The sequence below is a fragment of the Lycium ferocissimum genome, chromosome 11 (genome assembly GCF_029784015.1).
Source record: "Lycium ferocissimum isolate CSIRO_LF1 chromosome 11, AGI_CSIRO_Lferr_CH_V1, whole genome shotgun sequence".
NCBI lineage: Eukaryota > Viridiplantae > Streptophyta > Magnoliopsida > Solanales > Solanaceae > Lycium > Lycium ferocissimum.
Window position 1 is genome coordinate 35,684,175 of NC_081352.1, and position 22,446 is coordinate 35,706,620.

The following is a 22,446-nucleotide window of genomic DNA, read 5'->3' on the forward strand; positions in this document are numbered from 1 at the left end:
ATAAGCGGGTCATATAAAGTAAAACAATCTTGAGTAATGTATAAAACACTTGGCTCTAACAAGGAACTGAAATTTTACAATTTAAGTGATTTATTTAATGCTTGTTTCTTAAATAGACAGTGACCCGATCTCCTAAAGACACATGGAAAAACAATAGGTGCCGAGGAAAAAAGTCGTGACAATGAAATCTTTTTCCTTTTTTAATTCCTTCAAGATTCGAAAATTCTTGGGTAATCATTGTCCCTACATAGAGATAATTTCAAGGTACAAATATTCTGATTTTTTCAATTAGATATGTTTTAAGAAGTTGAATGTCTTATTTTCCGTAAGTGGTTTCCTGACTCTCATTTTTTGCACTGATATTACAGTATAACTTCTGATTTTAAAATTCACCTAATTAGCTTACGGGGAGAGTTTCACTAGTCCTTGAAAATTTGGGTGAATTACCAAAACTGAAGACCTGGTTTGATGTTCATAACTCATTTTCCTAAGTTTTTTTTTAAAAATAAGATCATTTTTTAACTTTAGTGCTTTTGCATATTAGCCAAACTAGTGCAATACTCTTTTTTTTATCAAACCAAAAAAATGGTTTTGAACAGTCTCAATGTCGTCGAGAATCGTTGTTGTGCAATAATAATCTAATCTCTAGAGAATTATGAACTCTGAAATATGCTGCTGCTTTAAATTTTGTTCTTTAGTTGTAGAGCACTAGAAAAATTCTCTCGTTAAAATTATGATTATTTATTTTTGGTCTCGAACATTAAATGATTATCTAATTTATTAGAAAATATCCATAAGACCTTTCCAATCCAGTACTAGACATCTATTAAAAAAGGCTATTAAATATGAATAAGATTCATTCACTTTTATTTTAATATGAGGTTTCGAGTGGACAAAAGAAAGATCTTGTTATTCTTCAACAATTTCTTATCTCTAGTGGCCTCTTAGTAGGATTCAAATTCAAATGATGTTCTGACCAATCTATTAGAGAAAAAATAACAAATGGATCTTGTAAGTTTTTCAATTTCTTTCATAAACAAATGGTTGATCATCGGCTTCTCATATTCTGTGAATAGTCGATCGGGACAATTTTCTGTAAATCGTGATTTCCTTTTTAATGGACATTATATAAGCAAAATTGAATCAGTTGAGGCCCCAAAACGAATATCAATTATTGCATGAAATATTAGAAATAAAAATAAATAAATAAATAAATAATGAGTACTGGGCAGCAGTATACTTGCAGTTTCCACCAACTAGATGACTAGATCAGATGTGCCCAAATTACAACAAATATAGCTAGGAAACCAACATTGGTGATAAAGCATAGGCGTTAGATCCAAGTATTATACTATAATATAGTCTTGAAAGCTGATTCGAACTTCCAAACCTTCTCCTAATTTTGCTTTGTTATAAAACGAGAAAATGCACTCCTCTAATTTTCTTATTACACGAACCCTTTTTTTTTTTTTTTTTTTTTTTTTTGTGAATTTAAGTTAATCGAATAGAATAAGAAAAGCATCTTTCTATATTGGGAGTAAGTAGTAGGAGTAATAATTTGTTGAGGGAATGAAAAAGGGTGGAGGTCAAAGTCACCTGAAAAGTGTGGTTAATTACCTAATTAATTCCTACCATCCAACAAACCAACGCCAACAAACATAGCCCACAAATATAAATGTTTGTATAGGAGCTACGTCCACTCAGCCACCTTCGTCTTTAATTATCCACCTATCATTTTGGTACTATCAATTATTACTCCCCCTTCTATTTTTCAAAAAATCCCTTCACTCATAAATCTATCAAAGCCTCATTTCAAACTTACACTTACTATAATTCATAAACTTTCGAATACGACATATATTAAGTCCACATATATTTTCATAATAAATGGTTACCGGAGAACAGGAAGAAACGATTTGTCTCAATTAAGCTTTTGATGGCGTGGAGAATATTTTATTTGAATTTACGGGATTCCTCTGTAAAGAATAAGGAAGAACATACATTTTTTTTGTGGAAGAAGTTATCGGTTACATTTATGCTATACACTATTTATGAAGTCGAGTAGTCATTTCATCATGATTTTTAAAACTATTTTTGAAATTATATTTGAATTATTAATTGCTGTGATTCACAATACTTTACATGTAAATTTTGAACATGGTAATTTTAATACAAGAATCGAATAATTCATATTTGAATTCATACTAAACATTTATATTTTTAGCCATGAATAGAGGGAATAATATTAATACTAGTATCCCTCATACTCATTGATAACATTCCTAAAGAGTAGGTGTGCCTGGTCATTATGGTTTTCTGTCACTTACTAACAACCATATGTCGTGCCATTTCACATTCGCTGTCTACTCATGTTGTTGTCCTTCCCTCCAATCCTGTCTAACTTGACACTAAATAAGAAATTCATAATGTTTAATTTTTTTATTTATGCACTTAATATAATTTTTGTATCAAGAGCGTTAACTAACTGTCCTTTACTGCATGTGTGGCTACATTTTTTTTTCTTTTCTATTAAGAGATGTTGCATGTATGCATTTCAACTTCAGTGCTACACGCGTTCAATAATTTTTCTTGTAAGAAAGATAAACTCTCTTATATATTCACTGAATGCCATTATTGATTTGAATAAATTAATTTTTTTTATTGAAACAAAAACAATATGTGCTTCATGAAAAAAAAAAAATTTCGTAATTCATAATTGTTTGATAGCAATACAACTGAATTATTGTTTTTCTGTGAGTTTAGATCAATCTAAGCTAAATTGTCAGCAAGGTATTTTAGAATATTGGATTAAAATAGAATGTTGTGGCTATGAAAAATGGAAACAAAGTCCATAACATGAATAGCTTGTGAAAAAGAATCGTTAAAAGAGATGAGATGAAGAAGAGAAGTCAACAATGTTGAAATATGATAATTTTACTAAACGACTCAAATAGTACTCCTAAGTTATTAATAGTTCCCCTAAGTTATAAGCTTTTACACCTGTTTAGTGCTACAAGGTGAGGAAGAATGTGTAAAACTAAAATATCTTTCACACGTGCACATGCATTGATTTTGACCCAATCTCTAGATGAAATTTATAGGTAGACTATGGACAATTACCTGATATCAGTTAATTAAGAAGTGGATCTTGGAATTTATCCGATCCCAAGCAAACTCATGGAATGAGAATTGTCCAAAATTATATAAAGAAATTAATTTCATTTTTAAAGAGCCAATATGGAGACTCAATAACCTAGCTCGTACGCACTGGCTAGCAATTAGAGCGTAAATAATATGATATGAGAATCTAATATTGGGTAAATTAAAAGTTGAGATGAGTTTGATTCCAATACCATGATAAAGAAACAAACATTGAACCTGATTAAACTTTAAAACTAACTTTTGAAATTACAATGTCCAAGATCATATAAACAAATCTCATCCCTAGAATGATGTGAGACTCAACAACAGATAAATCCAAATATATTAAACATAACTAGAAATATTTTATTTATTAGAAGCAACGAAAATACATAAACTTCCTTTCAAATTTTAAAAATCATCTCATGTCAAGCTCAAAATTAACAACTCCATGATGATGTGCGAAATCATATGTAACTAATAACCCAAAAGAAAATTAAATTAAACAACTGCTCCGACAATGATCACGAGGGCTGTTTGGGTCGTACTCTTTAATTGTCAGCAGAGAATGTTAATTTTGCAAGATTTTTCTAGTAAGTAGTACAAAAATTAGTGGAAAGTGTGAAGTGGACGTGAAAACAAAAAGAAAAATGCACTTAAAACGGTGATTTGAAGTCCGAAAACACGCTTGTTTCTGTGCACTTTCCTCTTCGATCAACTTGGAAATACTTACTTAAATTGTTTATGGTGCTTTTTAAAAGTAGTTATCCTAAATTATTTGTTAATTTTAGAAATTAAAAACTAATTTTTTCCCTATTTTATTCTTAATGTAATTGTTCTTGTAGACAATAAATATCTCAGTTACATAGAGATGGCATATAGATATAATAAATATCAGACGAAGACAGATTATATCTTACTCCCTCCGTCTCAAAATTATTTATTGTGGTTACCAAAAATAGTTGTGTCAAATTATTTATTATTTTAGGAATTCAAGACACAATTAATTACTTTTTTAATATTTTACTCTTAGTAGAATTTTATCACTAATAGAGATGACACATAAATAGAGTAAACATTTAATGTAAAAAGATTATAACTTAGACATAAATAAAGATAGAATTAATCAAATATCTCTCCTAATTAATATTTCTTAAAGATAGTGTAAAATAAAAAAATGATAAATAATTTGAGACGTAAGAAATAAATAAGAGCAAAATAGGTAAAATCCCTCCTAATTAATATTTTTTAAGGGGCGTATAAAGAGAGAAATAGGACAGATAATTTGAGGCTAAAGAAGTAATTAGGATTTATTTATTTTTAATTACAGATCCCATTTCCGAGTATAATAAATTACTTTTGTTAAGAAGCTTATAAGTTTAACCAAATTCAGACGAGCCTCGATATAAACACTAAACGTCGAGTGGAAAAACAAAAAATGCTCACACTTTCCTCGAACAGTAAATACGACAATTTACTTCTTACATAAAGCAACAAATCAACCCGAAGACTTCAATATAAGTAATTACGTGACTTCTCTCTGACCTTCAAAAACATAATAGTCAACGTCCTGAATTAAATTCCTCACAAAAAAAGAACAACAATCCTGAAATTTCATAACCTGAAAATTACAACTCCATTAGATTCCGGCCAAACACCGCCTTATGGCCATCGCCGACAACAACCACAAACCACATAATTCCGACAAAAAACTTTGGAAACTTTGTCCTTTGTGGCAATCAGGAAATACTACTTCTTCATCTACCTCGTCTACACAGAATCTTCACTCTCAGAATCATAGTCATCATCAAAACGGTGTTGGATCTAACGGTTCTCGTGCTTCCACGTCTGTTAGTTCTGTTGCCAGATCACTTCTTCCGGCTCGGCGTAGGCTTCGGCTTGATCCAGCTAATAGTCTCTACTTTCCTTGTGAGTCTTTCTACCTTGCTGTTTACTAAATTGACTTTTCTTTTATTGTGTCTGTTCATTTTTATTAGATGTGTACTTTCACTTGTACAATTTGAAAACTCTAGAGATGATTTATTGTTAATGGCTGCACAATTTTTAAAGTATTTTTGATTGAATTCAATTACTCCGTCCGTTCATTTTTAATTTTTATTTGTTTAGTATACTAATAGTTGATGTCCAGTTTGGAAAACCAGGAAATAGTTTACTGTTTCATTCTTATTATATTAATTACTGGGTTGGAAACTTTCAGAAATTATTAGTGGGTGTACAATTTTTTAAACTATGTTTGATTGATTTTAATTATTTAGATGATTTATAATAATTAGAGGTGATATAGTAAAATTGTGTCTAGGGTGTAACAAGTCAAACGTGGACAATTCCGGTTTTTTAGGTCATATAATTTCAGTGTTAAAAATTGGAGGAATTGTGTTCTGGTTTTATCTATTTAATTTTATATGATTTTTTTTTTTTTTGGCAGATGAACCGGGGAAGCAGGTGAAGAGTGCTGTAAAGATTAAGAACACTAGCAAATCTTATGTCGCATTTAAGGTAATCTATTTGAAAATCCTTTTCTTGAGTAAAAGAGATTTTGGAAAATTACAAGTACCAAATTTTTTATTTTTTTATTTTTTGTAGTTTCAAAAAATAATTTGGTGCTTGTAATTTTCCAAAATCTCTTTTACTCCTTTTAATTTATGCGCCCTGTCAAGTGTTTGGCATCTAGCAAAGCAAGTCTTACATTTACAAAATTCGCGAGTTCATTGAGGTCGGAAAAGGGCCTCTAGCTTATTACTTTTATTTTATATAATTGTAACAGATGTGCAATATTGTACTGTATATCTGTCTGTACACACACAAAAAAAAAAAAAATCATTTCTTTGTTGGGCAGTGAAGCTATTTGAGTTATAAGTTGTCTTAAATTCGTAAATTCACGATGAATCTAGCAAGATTCTTCAAGTCAAAATTGTTTTACTGGTGTTTCCATCTATAACGTTCGGACTCTTAAAAAATGTCGACGGGTGCGTGTCAGATCCTCCAAAAGTAGCGCATTTTTGGAGGATTTTTTGGATAGTCCAACCAACATAGGTTTCTATAAATAATATAGCTGACCTCGTCTTGTTTGAGGTTGAGACATAGCAGGAGTAGTTGTTGTAATATGGAACTTTTATTTACTTCATCTAAAAATATGGAAGTTTCATTTATGTTTGCCTTCTCACCATATAAGCAGTGGTGTAAGCTTCTGATTTTTCCTTTTCTTTGTGATTCTTCATTTTGCATTTTAAGTTTCAAACTACTGCACCAAAGAGCTGCTACATGCGACCTCCTGGAGGCATTCTGGAACCCGGTGAAAGCATTATTGCTACTGGTAATTGGTTTGCTAAGTTTCTTTGTTTCCAGTATTCTTTTTGGATGTCAAAGGTTAACTTAGATATGGATTATGTGTCTGAATGATAGTATTCAAGTTTGTTGAGCACCCTGAGAACAATGAAAAGCCGGTAGATCAAAAGAGCAAGGTAAAGTTCAAGATCATGAGCTTGAAGGTGAAAGGAGGAGTAGATTACGTACCTGAGTTGGTAAGTAACTGAACATCCTAAGTCTTTTTAAAAGAGGCGATTTTATGGATTTGCTGCATCTTTTGATCACAAAGTAAGTTAGGCTATCATGTTTTCTTCAGCTTTATACTGATCATTGCAACACATCAATTTTCTTACTGATGATTTCATGCACTTTAACTAAACATGTTGAACTGGAAAGGTGTAGATGGACTTGTCTTGATCCTGGACATCTCTTTTTTTTTTTTTTGTCCTTTTGGTGCTGAAAGTCATGAGTTCTTTATTTGTTTATCTGTTCAATATAGTTTTCCTTGTTAAGGATAGACCCTGTCCTATGCATCTAACATATTTATGAGAATCAGCTGGGATTTATTTACTGCTTATACAAATAGAGCATTTTATGATAAGATGCGGGTAAATAAGGAGCTCTATCATATGACATCTTCTTTGCATGCTCGTATATGTCTTATCTTATTAAAAGTGCTAATAATTTGTTAGAACTTAGAATAAGCTCTTTCCAGTAGGCCTTGTTTAAGAAAGGATAATGAAGCTGATTCCCTTCCTTTTATTAAAGTAGCATAAAACATTAGATAAGATGCTTTTGATATATTCCCAGAAAGGAATTATTAAAATCTTACAGATGTGTTTGTATTCTTATCTAAAAATCATAACCTTCAGTAAAAACATATTTTGATGATGCCTTCAATGCAAAGCCTTCAACAAATTTTGAAAAATCCGGTGTAATTTATTTGGTGCTTGATATGGGGCTTCTCTTTATTGTATATTTTATCAGTTACAACATCCTGAAAAATGGCATAGACTATGAATAGATGAAGCTGTTGAGAGTAGGTGCTTTTTACAACGTAGCTATGAACAGCTGCTTTTGCCTGCAACTCCCATGTTTGAAATGATCCGGCTCTTTTTGGAGTCATCATAGTGTCAGACATAATGCATTTCTTCCTGTCTTATTTTTGCCATAGTTGGGATTACTGAAGATTTTCTTTCTTTCATCATCCTTCTATACTCCTTGGAGGGCAGTCTTGGTGTAACCGTATGGTATCTTTTGACTTGGGTTCTCTCCTTGGAGAGCGACTGGGCACATGCGCTCACAAACCTAAATGTGGAGCCACGTGCCCCAATCACCAGTGTGTGCGAAATCTGATTTGTAACTAGAGAATATAAGTCTATAGCGTGACTTGAATCTTTTGTCAATAAATTCAACCGTGTTATAACCCGGTTGATTCATGTTGATGCAGTTTGAAGAACAAAAGGATCAAGTGACTATTGAACGTGTCCTACGGGTGGTGTTCTTGGACCCAGAACGCCCTTCTCCAGTAAGAATTAGACATGTTACTGTTTATCATCTTATACATTTTTCTCCAAGTTCACTCTCCAACTAAGTAACTTGATTGGTTAAGGCACTGGAAAAACTAAAACGCCAGTTAGCTGAAGCTGAGGCAGCATTAGAATCTCGCAAGAAACCTCCAGTTGAAACTGGACCAAAAGTTGTGGGTGAAGGTCTAGTAATAGATGAATGGGTAAGGCTATTGTCTCTGCATATAAAAGCATGTTACTTTCCTAGTTTATTCCTCTAACAGTGTCTATCTGCTTCTTGTTCAATAGAAGGAGCGAAGGGAGAAGTATCTGGCTCGGCAGCAAGTTGAGGCCGTTGATTCAGTGTAAAGCACTTTGCAAGTGCCTCTTTTGCCAAATTGAAATGTTAAACCAGATCCACCCCTTTTCTTCTTTGGTTCTTTTGGAAGACGGTGGAAAAGGGGTGGTGCGGTGCGTCTTGTAAAGAAAAATAATCAGTGGAGGTTTAGTTTCTTCTTCATGGAGTAAAAGCTTGTTATGTAATTGCTTGGTTGTTTTCTTGTAGATATTGCATTACTTTTTGCTTAAAACATATTCTTTTGGTGCCTTCAAACATAAAGCAATACTGCTTGTGTAGCGACAATGTATCCAAATGCTGCTTGTATGAGTTCTCCAAAGGGAGACAGGAACTAAGATGTTCCTTAGTATGGTAGATTGTTTACATTTAACTTCATGGTAACTGTTGAGATCTTAAAGCTGGAAATTGGAGTTGTCTATAGGTATTTCATGCACTTCTTCGCTACTAGGAAATTAAAGTAACACATAATGGTAAAAGATTAGCTCTCGTGGACACATTTTCTGGTGAACTGCAACTATACGATTTAAAAAGAGGCGTAACTATTTTGTCCATCGATAACAAAAAGGAAATGCAAAATACCATTTCACTATATAACTTCTCATGGAAACGTGTAGGAAGGCCAATTTCTTTGCAAAGTAATCAAGGCTAGACTTCCACAAAAACGTCGAAGAGGAAACGAAGTGAGGGATTGTTGCCTCTGATTTTTGATCTATTTATTTCCAACTGTTCACAGAGCAGCACAATGTTCAACCAAAATAGTGCCAGTTAAGAATGGAAAAAAAAAAATGAAAGATGAAAAGAAATTGACTTAAAGAACGACCCTTTTAAGAGAATCTCTCTTATCAAACATATATGAGCTGTAAGGCTGGTAAAGCACCCAATGATTACACTAGGCCAATAGATACTTGACATGTAGTCTGATTAATTAACATGCTTCCGCACCATATGAACTTATCTAATTATACATGATTTGGTGTGAACACATGGTAAGGGTAAGTGTATATCAGATTAGCTTTATCTCATTAACGTTTACAAGCACCTCGAAGAGAAAAAAGAAGCTAAGAAAACCAATTGCACTAAAATATCTCTAGCCGCATTTTCTAATAATCCAATTAGTACATAGTAGTACAAGGAAATAATAACTACGTCAAATCGAAAAAAAAAAGGGGATTCTTTTTTTTTTCACAAAAAAAAAAAAAAAAAAAAGGATGAAGAAGCTAATATCGACAGTCTCACACAACCAGGTACAAATTGGTATTTGAAATGTTCTCGCAGAATTTTTATCCGAAACGCACGTACACTACAGGCAATCCAAGCTACAACCAGCCATATAATCATCAAGAATTTTCAATCCGTGATATCATCAAAGAATTCAGAGATTTTCCGGCAACTTAAAGTTCTGTGATCCACAAATTTGATGAGAGCCAGTTTCCACAAAGAGCGCTACGCCACATTTGCTGCTATTGAAGCCATCCCAAAGAGAGAAGTTGACAGTTCCAGATATTGTCTTCTTTGCAGTAACATCCTTTACAGAACAGAGCTTCTCTAGTTTCCTAACAACATAGTCATTTGCAAGCATTTTCCCTTTGTTCTCTCCAGTAGTTATATCAGTCACCAAACCACATTCATACAGAGCAATCATGATGTTCGCGCCATTGTTGTCCACCTTACTCCTCAGAGATCCTACTAGAGATACTTGCAAGGACTCTGGTGTTGGCCTCTCGAATGTCGCCTGTTAAGATTATTTTTTTGCAGCATTAGCAACATAGTATATAAGAAAAATAGTTTCAACTAATGTTCAACTTCTAACTCATAATTTCAAAAGTACATGAGTTCAATTTAAGAATCTTAAAGGTTGAATCAGTCAAAGTTTAAATTTCAGCATATATTTTCATAAGAGTTGGTACACCAGTAAATTGCACTAATCTAACAAATGCTTAAGGGTCTAGTGAGAGTAGTTAAACTACATTGTACCAATTCAAGAAGTAAAGAATCAGATATTATGTTGAGGTCAAATTTTAGTTACATTTTCTTGATTATGATATGAAGTGGGATAACATGAACAACTTTCGGATCAAAATGATCAAATCATGAATATTAAATCAATCCCAAATTAATTTGAATCTAGTATATCAATTCTCTGTATCCATTTTTGATTGTTTTGATCAGAAGGAATAACAAACGACAAATTGGCAAATATAAAAACATGATTTGCATTGAAAGATAATAAGCTTATGAACAAAGATCGAGATCTAGGGAAGACCAAATTGCACCATTATGTACAAAGTCTTTCTGGTAACCATAAATTACAAATCATTCATTGTGAATGTACTCATGATCCAATTTAATCATTGAACATAGAGATCTTGTAACCATAAACTCTTCAAAACAATTTTTTTCACTAAAAAAAAAAAAAAACAAGAATTAGCAACAGTCAACTTCCGTAATTAATCCTATTTTTTTTGGCTGATTAGCCATAAATTATCAAATAATCATGTTAGATATGAGCTATTTATCGACAGATCAGCGACAAATTTCATAACTAATTCCTACATTTTTCAGTATTTCAACCAACAATATGCTAACAATAACAAACCTGGAAGGATGGAGCAGCAAATCTGGGAGCTGAATTAATACAAGAGAACAAAGTGTCTTTTTCATTGGCAACACATTGGGCACGTCCTTGAACAACAACTTGAGGTGTAAACATAGTATCAAGATTTAAAGCCTCAACATATGCCTTTTGTTTAACTGTCCATAAACTAGACCCAAACGGATCTTTCCATCCCATATAATCCCAATAATCCACATGATACGCCAATAATATCACAGGCATTTCAAGATTAAAATCACCTCTCCCAATTCTTGAAAACAATAACTCAGCTTCAGGTGACGTGGCGCAACCCTGTGATGAGAATAACTCTACAACTACTGGCCCACATCGTTTTTGTTCCTCTAACGTTAAGTCTGACGTTGCACTGTCGTTATTTTTAGAGCTGTTATTTTTCGAAGAAGAGCCTTTACTGAAACATGTGAAGAGACGGCACCCCATTTTTTTAACGTGTCGTCTCAACCTATACGTTAAAGGTTTAATGGAGAGGGTTATGATGGAGTGTAATTCTTGGAAGAGATGTTATTGGTTGCTTCTTTTTTTTTTTTTTTTTTTTTGGGTTAGATGATGTTTTATGGGGTTTTTAGGAGGGTGTTGAAGAAGAGAAGAAGAATATATATGAGAATAGGAAAGAAACGAAAAAGGAAAGTGTAGAATAGTAAAAATATATGAGGAAATGGTGGAGAGAAAAAGGTGGCGGAGCAGTTGGTTACAATAATGTGCTATATATTCATATTCATACCTTTATTACAACAAGATTCCCCTGCTCTTTTCCTTTTCTATTTTTTACTTCCTGTCCAGCATCAGTATTAGATCTCTCCGAATTCAGGTCCAGCATCAGTATTAGATCTCTCCTTATAAAAAAAAAAAAATATATATATATATATATATATATATATATATATATATATATATATATATTTAAAACTCGACTTTGAAATCACTAATAAAAGATGGAGAGATCTTAATTATCTTGTACCACTATTTAAATGATTAATTTCCACAAACCGTCATTTTATAGCAATATCTTTTTTACGTAGGTGAGGACAAAATATATAAATAATTTAACTTGAAATAGCAAATCGATATGATATGGTTTTGGCAATAAAAGAAAAGTAAAATGTGAGGTGCAGTGGCATTGCTGGAAAGGCAGGTTGAATGTCGTTACCGACACGAAGGAGGAGTCGGTGACACGTTACTATTTGGAATTTGGTAGGTTGAGTTGGATTTTTCAGACGTCTCACCATCTGTCCACTTACAAAGTGCGATGCCTTCACAAGGAATCTCTTCAATTAACAATTAGGAGTACAATTTTATAATGTTGACCATTAGTTTCCTCATATTAAAACAGAAAATAAAAAATAAAAGACACCAAATAGTAGAGGTTTTTTCCTGATTATTCAGAGGGACTATGTAAAAAAATTACAGTGCCAGATAGAACAGTTACTGCATTCTTTTTCTGTTCGTGGATGATGAATCTGGTAGTTAAAAATGATGTACAGTCAAACCTCTCTATAACAACATATCGTGAAATTTTTCAATTTTTCATAGAGAATGGTTATTATACACCTATAATAAAGATTGATATTTAAATAATATTTATTTATATAAGCAAAAAGATGCATAAACTCTAATTTTTATTTTTAATTGCCAAATTCTAAGCTTAATCACACTTTGTATAACGAAGGAAAATCATTTAATGATGAAAATATATATATATTCATATAATTTTTTTTTGTTGTAATAGTGTATTAAATTATCAAATATTTTGTCAAAATCTCTAAATTTATTATTGCTAATCATAGGTATTCTATTTTTTTTTTTAAAGATGGTTAATTATTATATTATCAAAAAAGAAGATAGTTGTTATATGGGGGTAAATTTTAGTGTACTGTTATAAGGTTGACTGTTGTTGTTATAGATGAAATGCTGTTATAGAGAAGTAAAATATAACATAAAAAATTGATTCCGAAAAAAGTTGGCTATTATAGAGAGGTGTTGTTATATGCGGGTGTCGTTATAAAGAGGTCCGACCGTACCTTTATTCTAGAAACTAGTGTACTTGCCCGCGCGCCGTAGAAAAAAAGAAGATATAATTGATTATTAATGTCATAAATAATGTAAAAGAATGTAAAAGAAGATTATCTATGCTAATAAAAAATCTTTTCATATTTTACCTACAAAATTTCAAGTGAGATATGAACAACCCATAAAAATCACTATATACAAATTAAACTTGAATTTAAAAAATAAAAATAAAAAAATGAGAAAAGATATTATCTTCTTCCTCTAAGATCCTTTTCTTTTACTATAGTGTTTCTTACTTGAATTATTGACACTTATATTTCATAAATTGACATTTTCTCATTTCTCTCAAACTTAAATTAGAAGTAAAGTAAAAAGGGGATGGAAACAAAAAAAAAAAAAAATGAATTCACTTTCCTTCTTTTTCCTTTTACTTTAAAGTATGATTTGTTTTAGGAGACTATTACGGAAATTGATTCCTAATCTTTGAAATTTAATTAAAGCTGACCCATTGCTACGACTCCTTAAAGAATATCCTCAATCCTACTAACACAGGATGCTTTGTGCACCTGGATGCTTTTAAAATAAAATCCTTAAAAAATATCAAACTTTATGCTTCATGTTGATAACGAAGAAACAAAGATAAGATACAAATCTTAAAGCTTAAAACTTAACTCATGACCAGTTTGAACTTAATAGAAGATATAGAGCCTGTTTGGATTGGCTAGAAAAAAGCGGCTTTTAAGCATAAATGCTTAACGTACTTTTTAAGTGCGGGAAGTTATTTTAGAAATAAGCAGTTATGTGTTTGGATAAAAGTGCTTAAAGCTAGGGTTTTAGAAATAAGGATAATATTGGAATTAATAGAATGGAAAAGGGCCAACTATACCCCTGTACTATCAAAAAAGGGTCATATATACCCTTCGTTATACGTTGGGTCTAAATATACCCGTACCGTTATACTATTGGTTCAAATATATCCTTCCTCCGTTAAGTTTGTCCAAGGTGGACATCCAATCCTATGTGGCAATGACATTTGATGAGGTGGATGCCACCTCATCGCCCCTAACCCATTTTACCCCTTCGTTCTATTTATTCTTCCACCACTAAAATTTTCTTCCTCTCCACCACCGTTACCGCCATTATAACCATCTCTATATCTTTTAAAAAAAAAAAAAAACGAATTCGTACAACTAAGAAAAAGGAAAATTTAGTGCTACCTAAAATATCCACAATGAACAAGCTTTAACCCGTACCCCTCAATCATAATTGCAAGACATTAACGAGTTCAATTTTAGATTCTATTGAATCCATACTTTTAAAAATTTGAATTTAGAATTTAATTGTATTAAAAAATTATTAGATTTAACTGGATCCAATCAATAAGGTTGCATCCATCCTCCGAAATTTTTTTTTTTCGAATGTTAACAGAGTAGGAAAAAACATGAATGCACGGAACTTAGTTTTTTCATTTCCTCTAGTTTCCTTTTTCTTTTGATCCATACTTTCCCCCGTACTGCCATGCCTTCATGGTAGCGTAGAAAACGTACACGTTTTCCTTCTATCCATTCATCGTATCTTGATAAAATTTCATGAACGTGGTGCTTAACCTAAATCGGATAAACACTTACCACAAAAACGATTTTATATACATTACACAATGTTTAGCTAAGCTATTCACAATAGCAAGTAAATGTTACTAGGCTTAAAAGTTTCATCTTTCAAGTTAGATAAATAAATAGAGGTGGTCATGGTGGCGGTCGGCGGTAATGGTGATGGAGGGGAAGAAAATTTTAGTGGTGGAAGAGTAAATAGAGGAGAGGGGTAAAATGGGTTAGGGGCGATGAGGTGACAAGCCACGTGGCATCCACTTCATCAAATGTTAGTGCCACGTAGGATTGAATGTCCACCTTGGACAAATTTAATGGAGGAGGTATATTTGAACCAATAATATAACCCCGAGATTCTAGTGATATTTGAACTCAAAGTATAACGAAGGGTATATATATGACCCTTTTCTGGAATCGATAGAATCAATTCACCATGGCCATATTTGGCCCTTTTCCGTTAATAGAAATATAAGGGATAAAAGGGTAAAGTTGTTGGTCAAACCAAAATGACTTTTAAGCCAAAAAAAAAAAAAAAAAAAAAAAGGGTTGAGCAACTTCTTGATTTTGGCTTATCTTTAAAAGCTTTTTAACTTAATTTAAGTTTTAGCCCTCAATTGGATTTCTCTTATAAGTTGCTTATAAGTCAAAGAAGACCGTTGTCTTTTTTTTGAGTGTTTTAATATTTACCCCTCGACTTTCAATATTAAAAGTCATTTCTCTTTCTTCGTCTTAAAATAAACTAAAAAAATAATTTCCCATTTGACTTAAATTATCTAAAGCTTGAAATTAAAAAACAAAACAAAATTTATAAAAAGCCAAAAAAAAATAAGTTAGATACTAACTTATTTTTTTTTAGTATCTTGTAAACAACAGAATAATAAGCCCATCCAAAAGTTTCTAAGTTATTTTATTTTTGTAAAGTTTAAGTTAAAAAATAGCAGAGCTTTGCAGATTATGACCAACTTATAAAAAGTCGTCAATCCAGTTTAGTGAAGTCTAAGCGAGTGCAAGCAGCAGAATAATCCATAAAACTAAACCAGTTTCAAAAGTACTTCTCATGAAGAAACAAACATCTTATTCACTATCTCTTTCTTGAATTATAACACTCTTGTTTCAGATCTCACATTGTATTCCATAATTGTTCGTCCATCTTCTCAAACACGAGAACGTTCCTAAAAAGATTAAATAATATCAATTATCTCAAGAATGGAAGAAAGGAAATAATTAATTAAGAACAAAATTAGGAGAAAAACAAATGGAAAATAGTACTGTTACATTTTATATATCATGTATAGACTGCAGTGACAAATTAATTGAAGCCAAAAAACTTTTCATCTTGTATCATTGTTGGAGACGTAAAAGGGAGGAAAAAAAGCTTGGCGCCATCCCTACAAAAGCTGAAAAGAGAGCTCAAGAATTGGGAAACATCGAACGTAACTCCTCCTATATAGAAGAGCCAACTAATAAACGTTACATGTATGTTTCATTGTCAAATTCAATCTTTTGCCTGAAATTTATGGCATTAATATATATTAAAAGAATTAATTGGGAAAGGGAAAGGGTATCAAAACAGCTACGGTCTCCTCTAATTCCATATTGAAATTATTAAAAAAGCCATTAAAAAAATAAGAGGAGAAAAATTAAAAGTATATTACGACTTTGATTGAATGCACATGATCTCCTAACACAATTGATTAGAAAGATTAACCAATAGATATTATATTCAGAAAGTAGAGCACCACTTGTAGCAAGCATTAAATATGTAAATAATACTAGTAGGTAGTAAAGACAGTGAAGAGGGTATTAAACATTCAGTAATTGCAAAAGAAATGACTTTTGAGATTTGGAATACAGTATGTGCATTGACGTTACATAGAGGAAATTAAAACACTCATTTACAAGTTATTTAGAGCACCCATTTACATAAAACATAAGTGACTTTTGAGTAATTTTAACATAACACATAAATGGGAAAAAAAAAAAAAAAATTAGGTTTCTAGGCCATAAAGAGGTGTCACATCACCTCGTCTATGCCTAACTTTATATTATATATAGAGTTAGAAATGGAGGAAATAAGATCAAATGTTAGAAATAAGTGTACGGTTTGTCCTTCAAATGGATTGGTCTTTAATTTTTGCCCTTCAAAATCGAACTTATACCTAGCGGGACATAACTTCTTTAAGAGCGCGGACATAACTTGTGAATATTTTGATACGTAACTTATGTCCTTCTAGGCATTAGTTCGGACAAAGACCATCACAAAATACAAAAAATTGCGTGGATTGCCCTTTAGACGGACTGGTTTTTAATTTTGGCCCTCAATCCGCTGGTCTTTAATTTTTGGCCCTACTTCTCATTTCATGAAAATTTGTGGGCTAAAGTACCTTTTCGTACTAGAGATTCTGGGTTCGATCCCTAGGGAAGTCAAAAATAATAATAATTTGGCAATTTATGCTTATTTGAGCGAAGTTACATAGAACCCATGCCTTGTCCGGCAAAGGTTCATGGAAATGAATTTTTGCCTTAATTTCGCAACTATGCCTATAAGCATAGGTTCTATGTAGTTTCATAGAAACCTTTGCCGTGTCCGGCATAGTTTCTATGTAACTACATAGCGATTAGGCATAGTTTCACATGAACTTATGTCTTGCAAAATTATTTTTTTTTTGATTGAGCGGGAATTCGAACTCTAACGCCGTATTTTCCATCACCTTTTTAAGCGAAAAGCAAAAATTAAAGACCAGCAATTTGAGGGACCAAAAATTAAAGACCAGCGCCTTTGAAGCACAATCGTGCAAATTGCCCTATTTAGGCGTAAAAGTGCAAATGTCGTGCAGAGAAGGTAGCTGAGCGACTTGAGCCCAATCTAAGGACAATTTGGAAGCCCATGTGACTGTAAGTGGCACAGCCAGAAAATTCAGATACAAAAAGAGCCAAAATGAGAGAAATTAAAAAAATTATAAAAATGAGACTCGACAGAAGGTGTAGTAGCACACACAGAGATATTTATAAATGATAGGACTTAGGCGGTTGGTAACTTCTAGTTGTACCGGTCCGTATTCAGTAAGCCTAAAACTTTAGTTATAAGAGAACAATGTTACATGGAAACAAGTCATCTTTAAACCTACAATCTTTTGAAATTGTCATCCTTAAACCTACAATCTTTTAAAATTCATATATGTCAGGATTAATTTTTTAATTTTATATAAGCAGAAGGAATAAGTCAAAATTAATTTTTTATATATGTCAATATATTTGCTTTAGATTCAATAATCGCCGATCTCTGGTCGTAAAAAATATAGAGAATTTCCAGTCAAGAGAAACTAGTTATGATTGAGTGGTCGGCCGGGTAATAACAAGAACAAGATATAAATAGCCTACACAACCTGACTGGACCACGAAGGTGCAAAACAACAAAAAACGAGTGGTGTACTATTAAAACACGCAATTTCTTATTACGTGTGAGTCTTCTTTTTTTCCCAGAAAGAGCTAGGTGCTTTCATATCCTTAATATTGCAATTTTATTTAAAAGGTGCTCTCTTTTTTGAGCTTTTGTTGAGGTGTTTTTGGAGGATAAGTCACTTTTTTAATCCAACACCGTCTTTCTCACGTGTCCTTTGCGTTGTGATGATTTGAGGGAAAATAGATAGAGAATTAGATACTGCCAAACATGATTTGTGAAAGACGTATAGAATAATCCGATTGATTATCCTCAAGAAAAATGTACACGTATATATCCGGGATTCAAGGAGACCGCATATACATGGATATTCCATCTTCACTAGTTATTCCCAGATACATGCATGCTTGTAGTATTGCATAAACATAGCCATAGTTTACTATATACATTGATAATGCAAAAAAATTATCTTATCAAATCACTTAAAAAAAATACTATATGAACATTCATAAAAAGGAAGATCAAAATTAAACAGAGAAAATAAGACCGGTTATTTATTATTTCACTACATGTTAAAATTAAGAAGCTGATCGCGTAAAAGTACATCACACTATTAAACAGGAAAATTGATTTGGCGGTTAATTCAAATCCAAAAGCTAGTTCATGAAGTGAGAATTGTCCAAAACTAAATAAGACAGATTGAATCCACCACCGATGTGGGTAGCTAACACCTTTATGCATGCTCAGATCTGGCAACTGAAACGTGAATAACATAATAGAGGGTCCAACATTGGGTAAATTAATAAGGAATTGGATGGGTCTGATTCTAATAATACTATGATTAAAAAAAAAATTAAAAAAAAAAAGGTTGATTGAGCCAAACTCAAGTGTAAAAGATAACTCATGAAGTGAAAGAAAAATTGCAACCACATCCGCCGTGCACCAATATGGGAACTGCGTTTATAATTAGTCAATTTCGTAGTCATATACTATTAGAAGAAGTATTTGGCAAAACAAGAGCCCACTATATTTGTCTTTTTTACTGCAAGTCAGCAAGTGGTCATTTGGAATTATATGCTACTGCATAACTTTCCCTATGAGTCTAATTGACCTCCACACATTCAGGATCCTCATCTATGTACCAGCTCAATTACCATCTTCTCTCTATCCTTATATAATACAACAGAAAAGAGAAAAAGTGATAACACAAAAAGGGAGAAAGTGAAAAAGAAATAATAGTTCACATCCACTAGCAATTTTTTTTTTTTTTTAAAAAAAAAAAAACCTGTGTTCTCTCTTTTTGATCATAGCTAGATAGCAATATTTGATTGAATATTCAAGATGTTGGAAGGGAAAGCAGTAATTGGAGACACAGACATGCTTGCAACTATGCAACAAGATGCCTTAGATTTAGCTGCAAAGGCACTTGACATCTTCGATGTAACTGAGGCTACTGAAATTGCCCGCTTCCTTAAGAAGGTAAATGATAGATCATTTTTTTTTCTTGTTCTGTAATTTCTTAGACTAGGGTTTATAGTAGCTAGAAGCAACTTTAGGATTTGGACTTGATGTGTTCAATGTTTTTGTTCTTATTGATTGCATTTTAATTATTGTGAATTTAAAATATAGTATATCTTAATAAAAAATTTAATAATTTTATATTTACATATAGTAGGTGGTTGAGATTATGAGTGCTCCTTAGGTGTAATGTTTGTTGGTACGGTAATAATTCACATTTTATTGCCAAAAAATAATAATTTATATTTACATGTATAAGTCCAGTGTCGAAAACTTGGGTTCAGTTGAATCCATACCCTGTTAGCTATATCTGCCATTCACTCTGGCAGATCAAAAATTCTAATAATGGGATCCAAATACAATAGAGAATTTCGCAACTAGAATTCGAACCTACAACCTACAGTTTTTGAGTTATCTTTACTACTACACTAGAAAGTTTTTGTGTGGGTAGGGGATACACACACGAAAATAATTTACTCATATTCAAAGTATAATTTTTTTAGTGGAAGGAATTAATTACCGCGGCGAAGCCAGTAATTTCGATTGGCGGATTCATAAGGATTCAAAAATGTCATATCTGCGATTTGAACCTATATTTCTCTTTATGTTAAGGAATTCAAATATATATATATGTATATATATATTGTCATTATTTTTTTACTTGAATCTCGGTGTAACTTCGTGACAAAGACAATTCAATTGAATTCCCTTGTATGTGGCTTCACCACTATTTAATAAAACACCCTTCGAACCATCGCCTCAGATGATTTATGAACCCGTTCACTTAATACCAACCCCCCCCCCCTCCCGGGCAAACCCCTTTTTTTTCAATTTGATGATGTGGGGCTCCTAGTCATGAATATGTATATGCTAATTACTAAACATACCACAATTAATAAAAGAGTTTGGATTTTGGTTATGTTGGATGCAGGAATTTGATACAATGTATGGACCAGGATGGCAATGCATAGTAGGGACAGATTTTGGTTCATTTGTAACACATTGTTATGGTTGTTTTATCCATTTTTACATAGGGAGCCTTGCTATATTGCTCTTCAAGGGCTCTGCTGCTGTCGAGGATCCCAAAGCTCAGGCTAACGCTGATCGTTTCTCGGCTCTACAGGAAATCGCCTGAACTCACTTCTCCATTTTACATGTACACTATTAATTAGGAAAAGATGAAAAAAACAATTAGGAAGTTCCATAATTTCACATTTATTTTCCATTTGTCTCTTAACTTATTTGAGTTATGTATATGTCAATTCGATCTGGTCGTCGATCAATTTAATTTTTGTTGACTATTCTATGTTACAATTCTTTGATAAGTAATATTTTTCATCCTTATTTGGAGTTTGAACAAGAAGAATGTTGAGAATCAATTGTGTGGTACTTGTTATTGTACGAGTCAATTGGTTTTGTAACTCTTTAGAAGTTCATTTTTTGTTTTATATCTTTTTTGATACATAAAAATCTGAAATCATACATTAGAAATCTTTGCTAGATCATTTCTTTTATTGAAGTTGTAAAGGGCTATGTCCAACCATTTTTTCGTAATAATCTACCGACAACCAAAGGTGGTTCAGAACTGAATTTTCTAATCGTATTTTGCAAGGCCTAAGTTCTTGCTTGAGAATAACTCGATAATCGATAAAGGAAAAAAATAGGCTGTCCAAAGTACTGGGTTACATGGCTTATGATTTAATTAGCTCCCTTTCTTTACTGAGTGATTTGAGATTCGTTGTTACTAATTATAATTAGTAGAGGCCAAAATTTTCTATTTTTGGAAATTTTTCTTATCATCATTTTATATTGCGCCGATCATTTTCTGTTAGATTGACATGCTTGATTCTAAACCATACATTTCATTATCTTTGCCATATCTGCATGTAAATATTATAAGAATACGAACAAAGATAACTCGAGGTAGTGTTGCATTTAGGCAACTCAAGGAACGTCTGATGATTTGATGTTTGTTTTACAAGTAACATTTTGTTTAAATCATTTTTACTAGGTATTTAGTGTCTTATTTTTTTTCTGACTTTTATTCTGAATAATATTTCTTCACAATTCAAGAGACGTAATACATACTAGTAATAATAGCACAAAATTAAAGGCTTCTAGAATTATACATGTAACATTGGAAGGGGAAAAAAGAGGGAAACCTCATTGTAACGAGGTAATACTCTCTTTTTCACTCCGTGAAATGGAAAATGAGTTTGTCACACCAAGCCAATTGAATGGCAAGAGCTTTCTAGGTTCGATCTCCATATATCTTGGTGAATAATATTTCGCATGCGCTTCTCTTTAGTTTCTTGTTAAAAAACATATGTATAGAAAAAATGTTGTGTCACATATGTATATGGAGCAATGCACTTGTAACGGTGGTCTGAAAATTATGGATTCAACTCCTGGTTTGGTTAAGCATTTTGATTAGATATATATGTACTACATCGCCTAATGCAAATCAATTGTTTTGGTTTAGATAGAACTTGCAGTTTCTCTCTTGGTGAAGATCAGGGACTACACATGGCCACATATATATATATATATATATATATTATACCAGATTAATTGTCCATTTGCTGAATTAAACAAAAGGCACCTGATATGTAAAAAGAACGTTAAGCCAGTCTAGCTCATAGAGACCCTATACTGTATAATGTTACTATCCCGTCCTTTTAAAAAAAAAAAAAATAACCAATCAAAATGGAAATAACTTAGAAAACCTAGCCATTTTAGTAGTAAAAAAAACATTACCTGTCTAACCAAGTCCATGTTGAATACTTTGTACTTGTATGAGGAAGCCATGAGAAGCTATTATTTTCAGTTTATTTTTACACGTCAAAAAAGTAGCTTCTGCTCATACTCAAAAGTATCCTTTTCCAGAAATTTGGTCAATAATCTTAACTTATTAAAATCAGTGAAAAGTTGTACATAAGGATGTGACC

At 32.3% G+C, this 22,446-nt stretch overlaps 3 protein-coding genes across 3 annotated transcripts; 2 read left to right on the top strand and 1 right to left on the bottom strand.

The window, feature by feature from the left end:
* The first annotated feature begins 4,671 nt into the window (after window positions 1-4,671).
* Window positions 4,672-8,709, top strand: LOC132037920 (vesicle-associated protein 4-1-like). The gene is made up of 7 exons (XM_059428570.1): window positions 4,672-5,070; window positions 5,588-5,658; window positions 6,394-6,475; window positions 6,565-6,683; window positions 7,919-7,996; window positions 8,081-8,200; window positions 8,286-8,709. Exons 1-7 carry the CDS (start codon window positions 4,806-4,808, stop codon window positions 8,343-8,345), a joined length of 795 nt encoding a protein of 264 aa, XP_059284553.1. The 5' UTR covers window positions 4,672-4,805; the 3' UTR covers window positions 8,346-8,709.
* Window positions 8,710-9,393: 684 nt separating this feature from the next.
* Window positions 9,394-11,748, bottom strand: LOC132037919 (uncharacterized). The gene is made up of 2 exons (XM_059428569.1): window positions 10,931-11,748; window positions 9,394-10,066 (listed from the first exon to the last, which is right to left on the bottom strand). Exons 1-2 carry the CDS (start codon window positions 11,384-11,386, stop codon window positions 9,707-9,709), a joined length of 816 nt encoding a protein of 271 aa, XP_059284552.1. The 5' UTR covers window positions 11,387-11,748; the 3' UTR covers window positions 9,394-9,706.
* A 7,360-nt stretch (window positions 11,749-19,108) lies between these two features.
* LOC132037061 (uncharacterized) lies at window positions 19,109-20,842 on the top strand. The gene is made up of 2 exons (XM_059427492.1): window positions 19,109-19,459; window positions 20,430-20,842. Exons 1-2 carry the CDS (start codon window positions 19,322-19,324, stop codon window positions 20,631-20,633), a joined length of 342 nt encoding a protein of 113 aa, XP_059283475.1. The 5' UTR covers window positions 19,109-19,321; the 3' UTR covers window positions 20,634-20,842.
* Window positions 20,843-22,446: the final 1,604 nt, after the last annotated feature.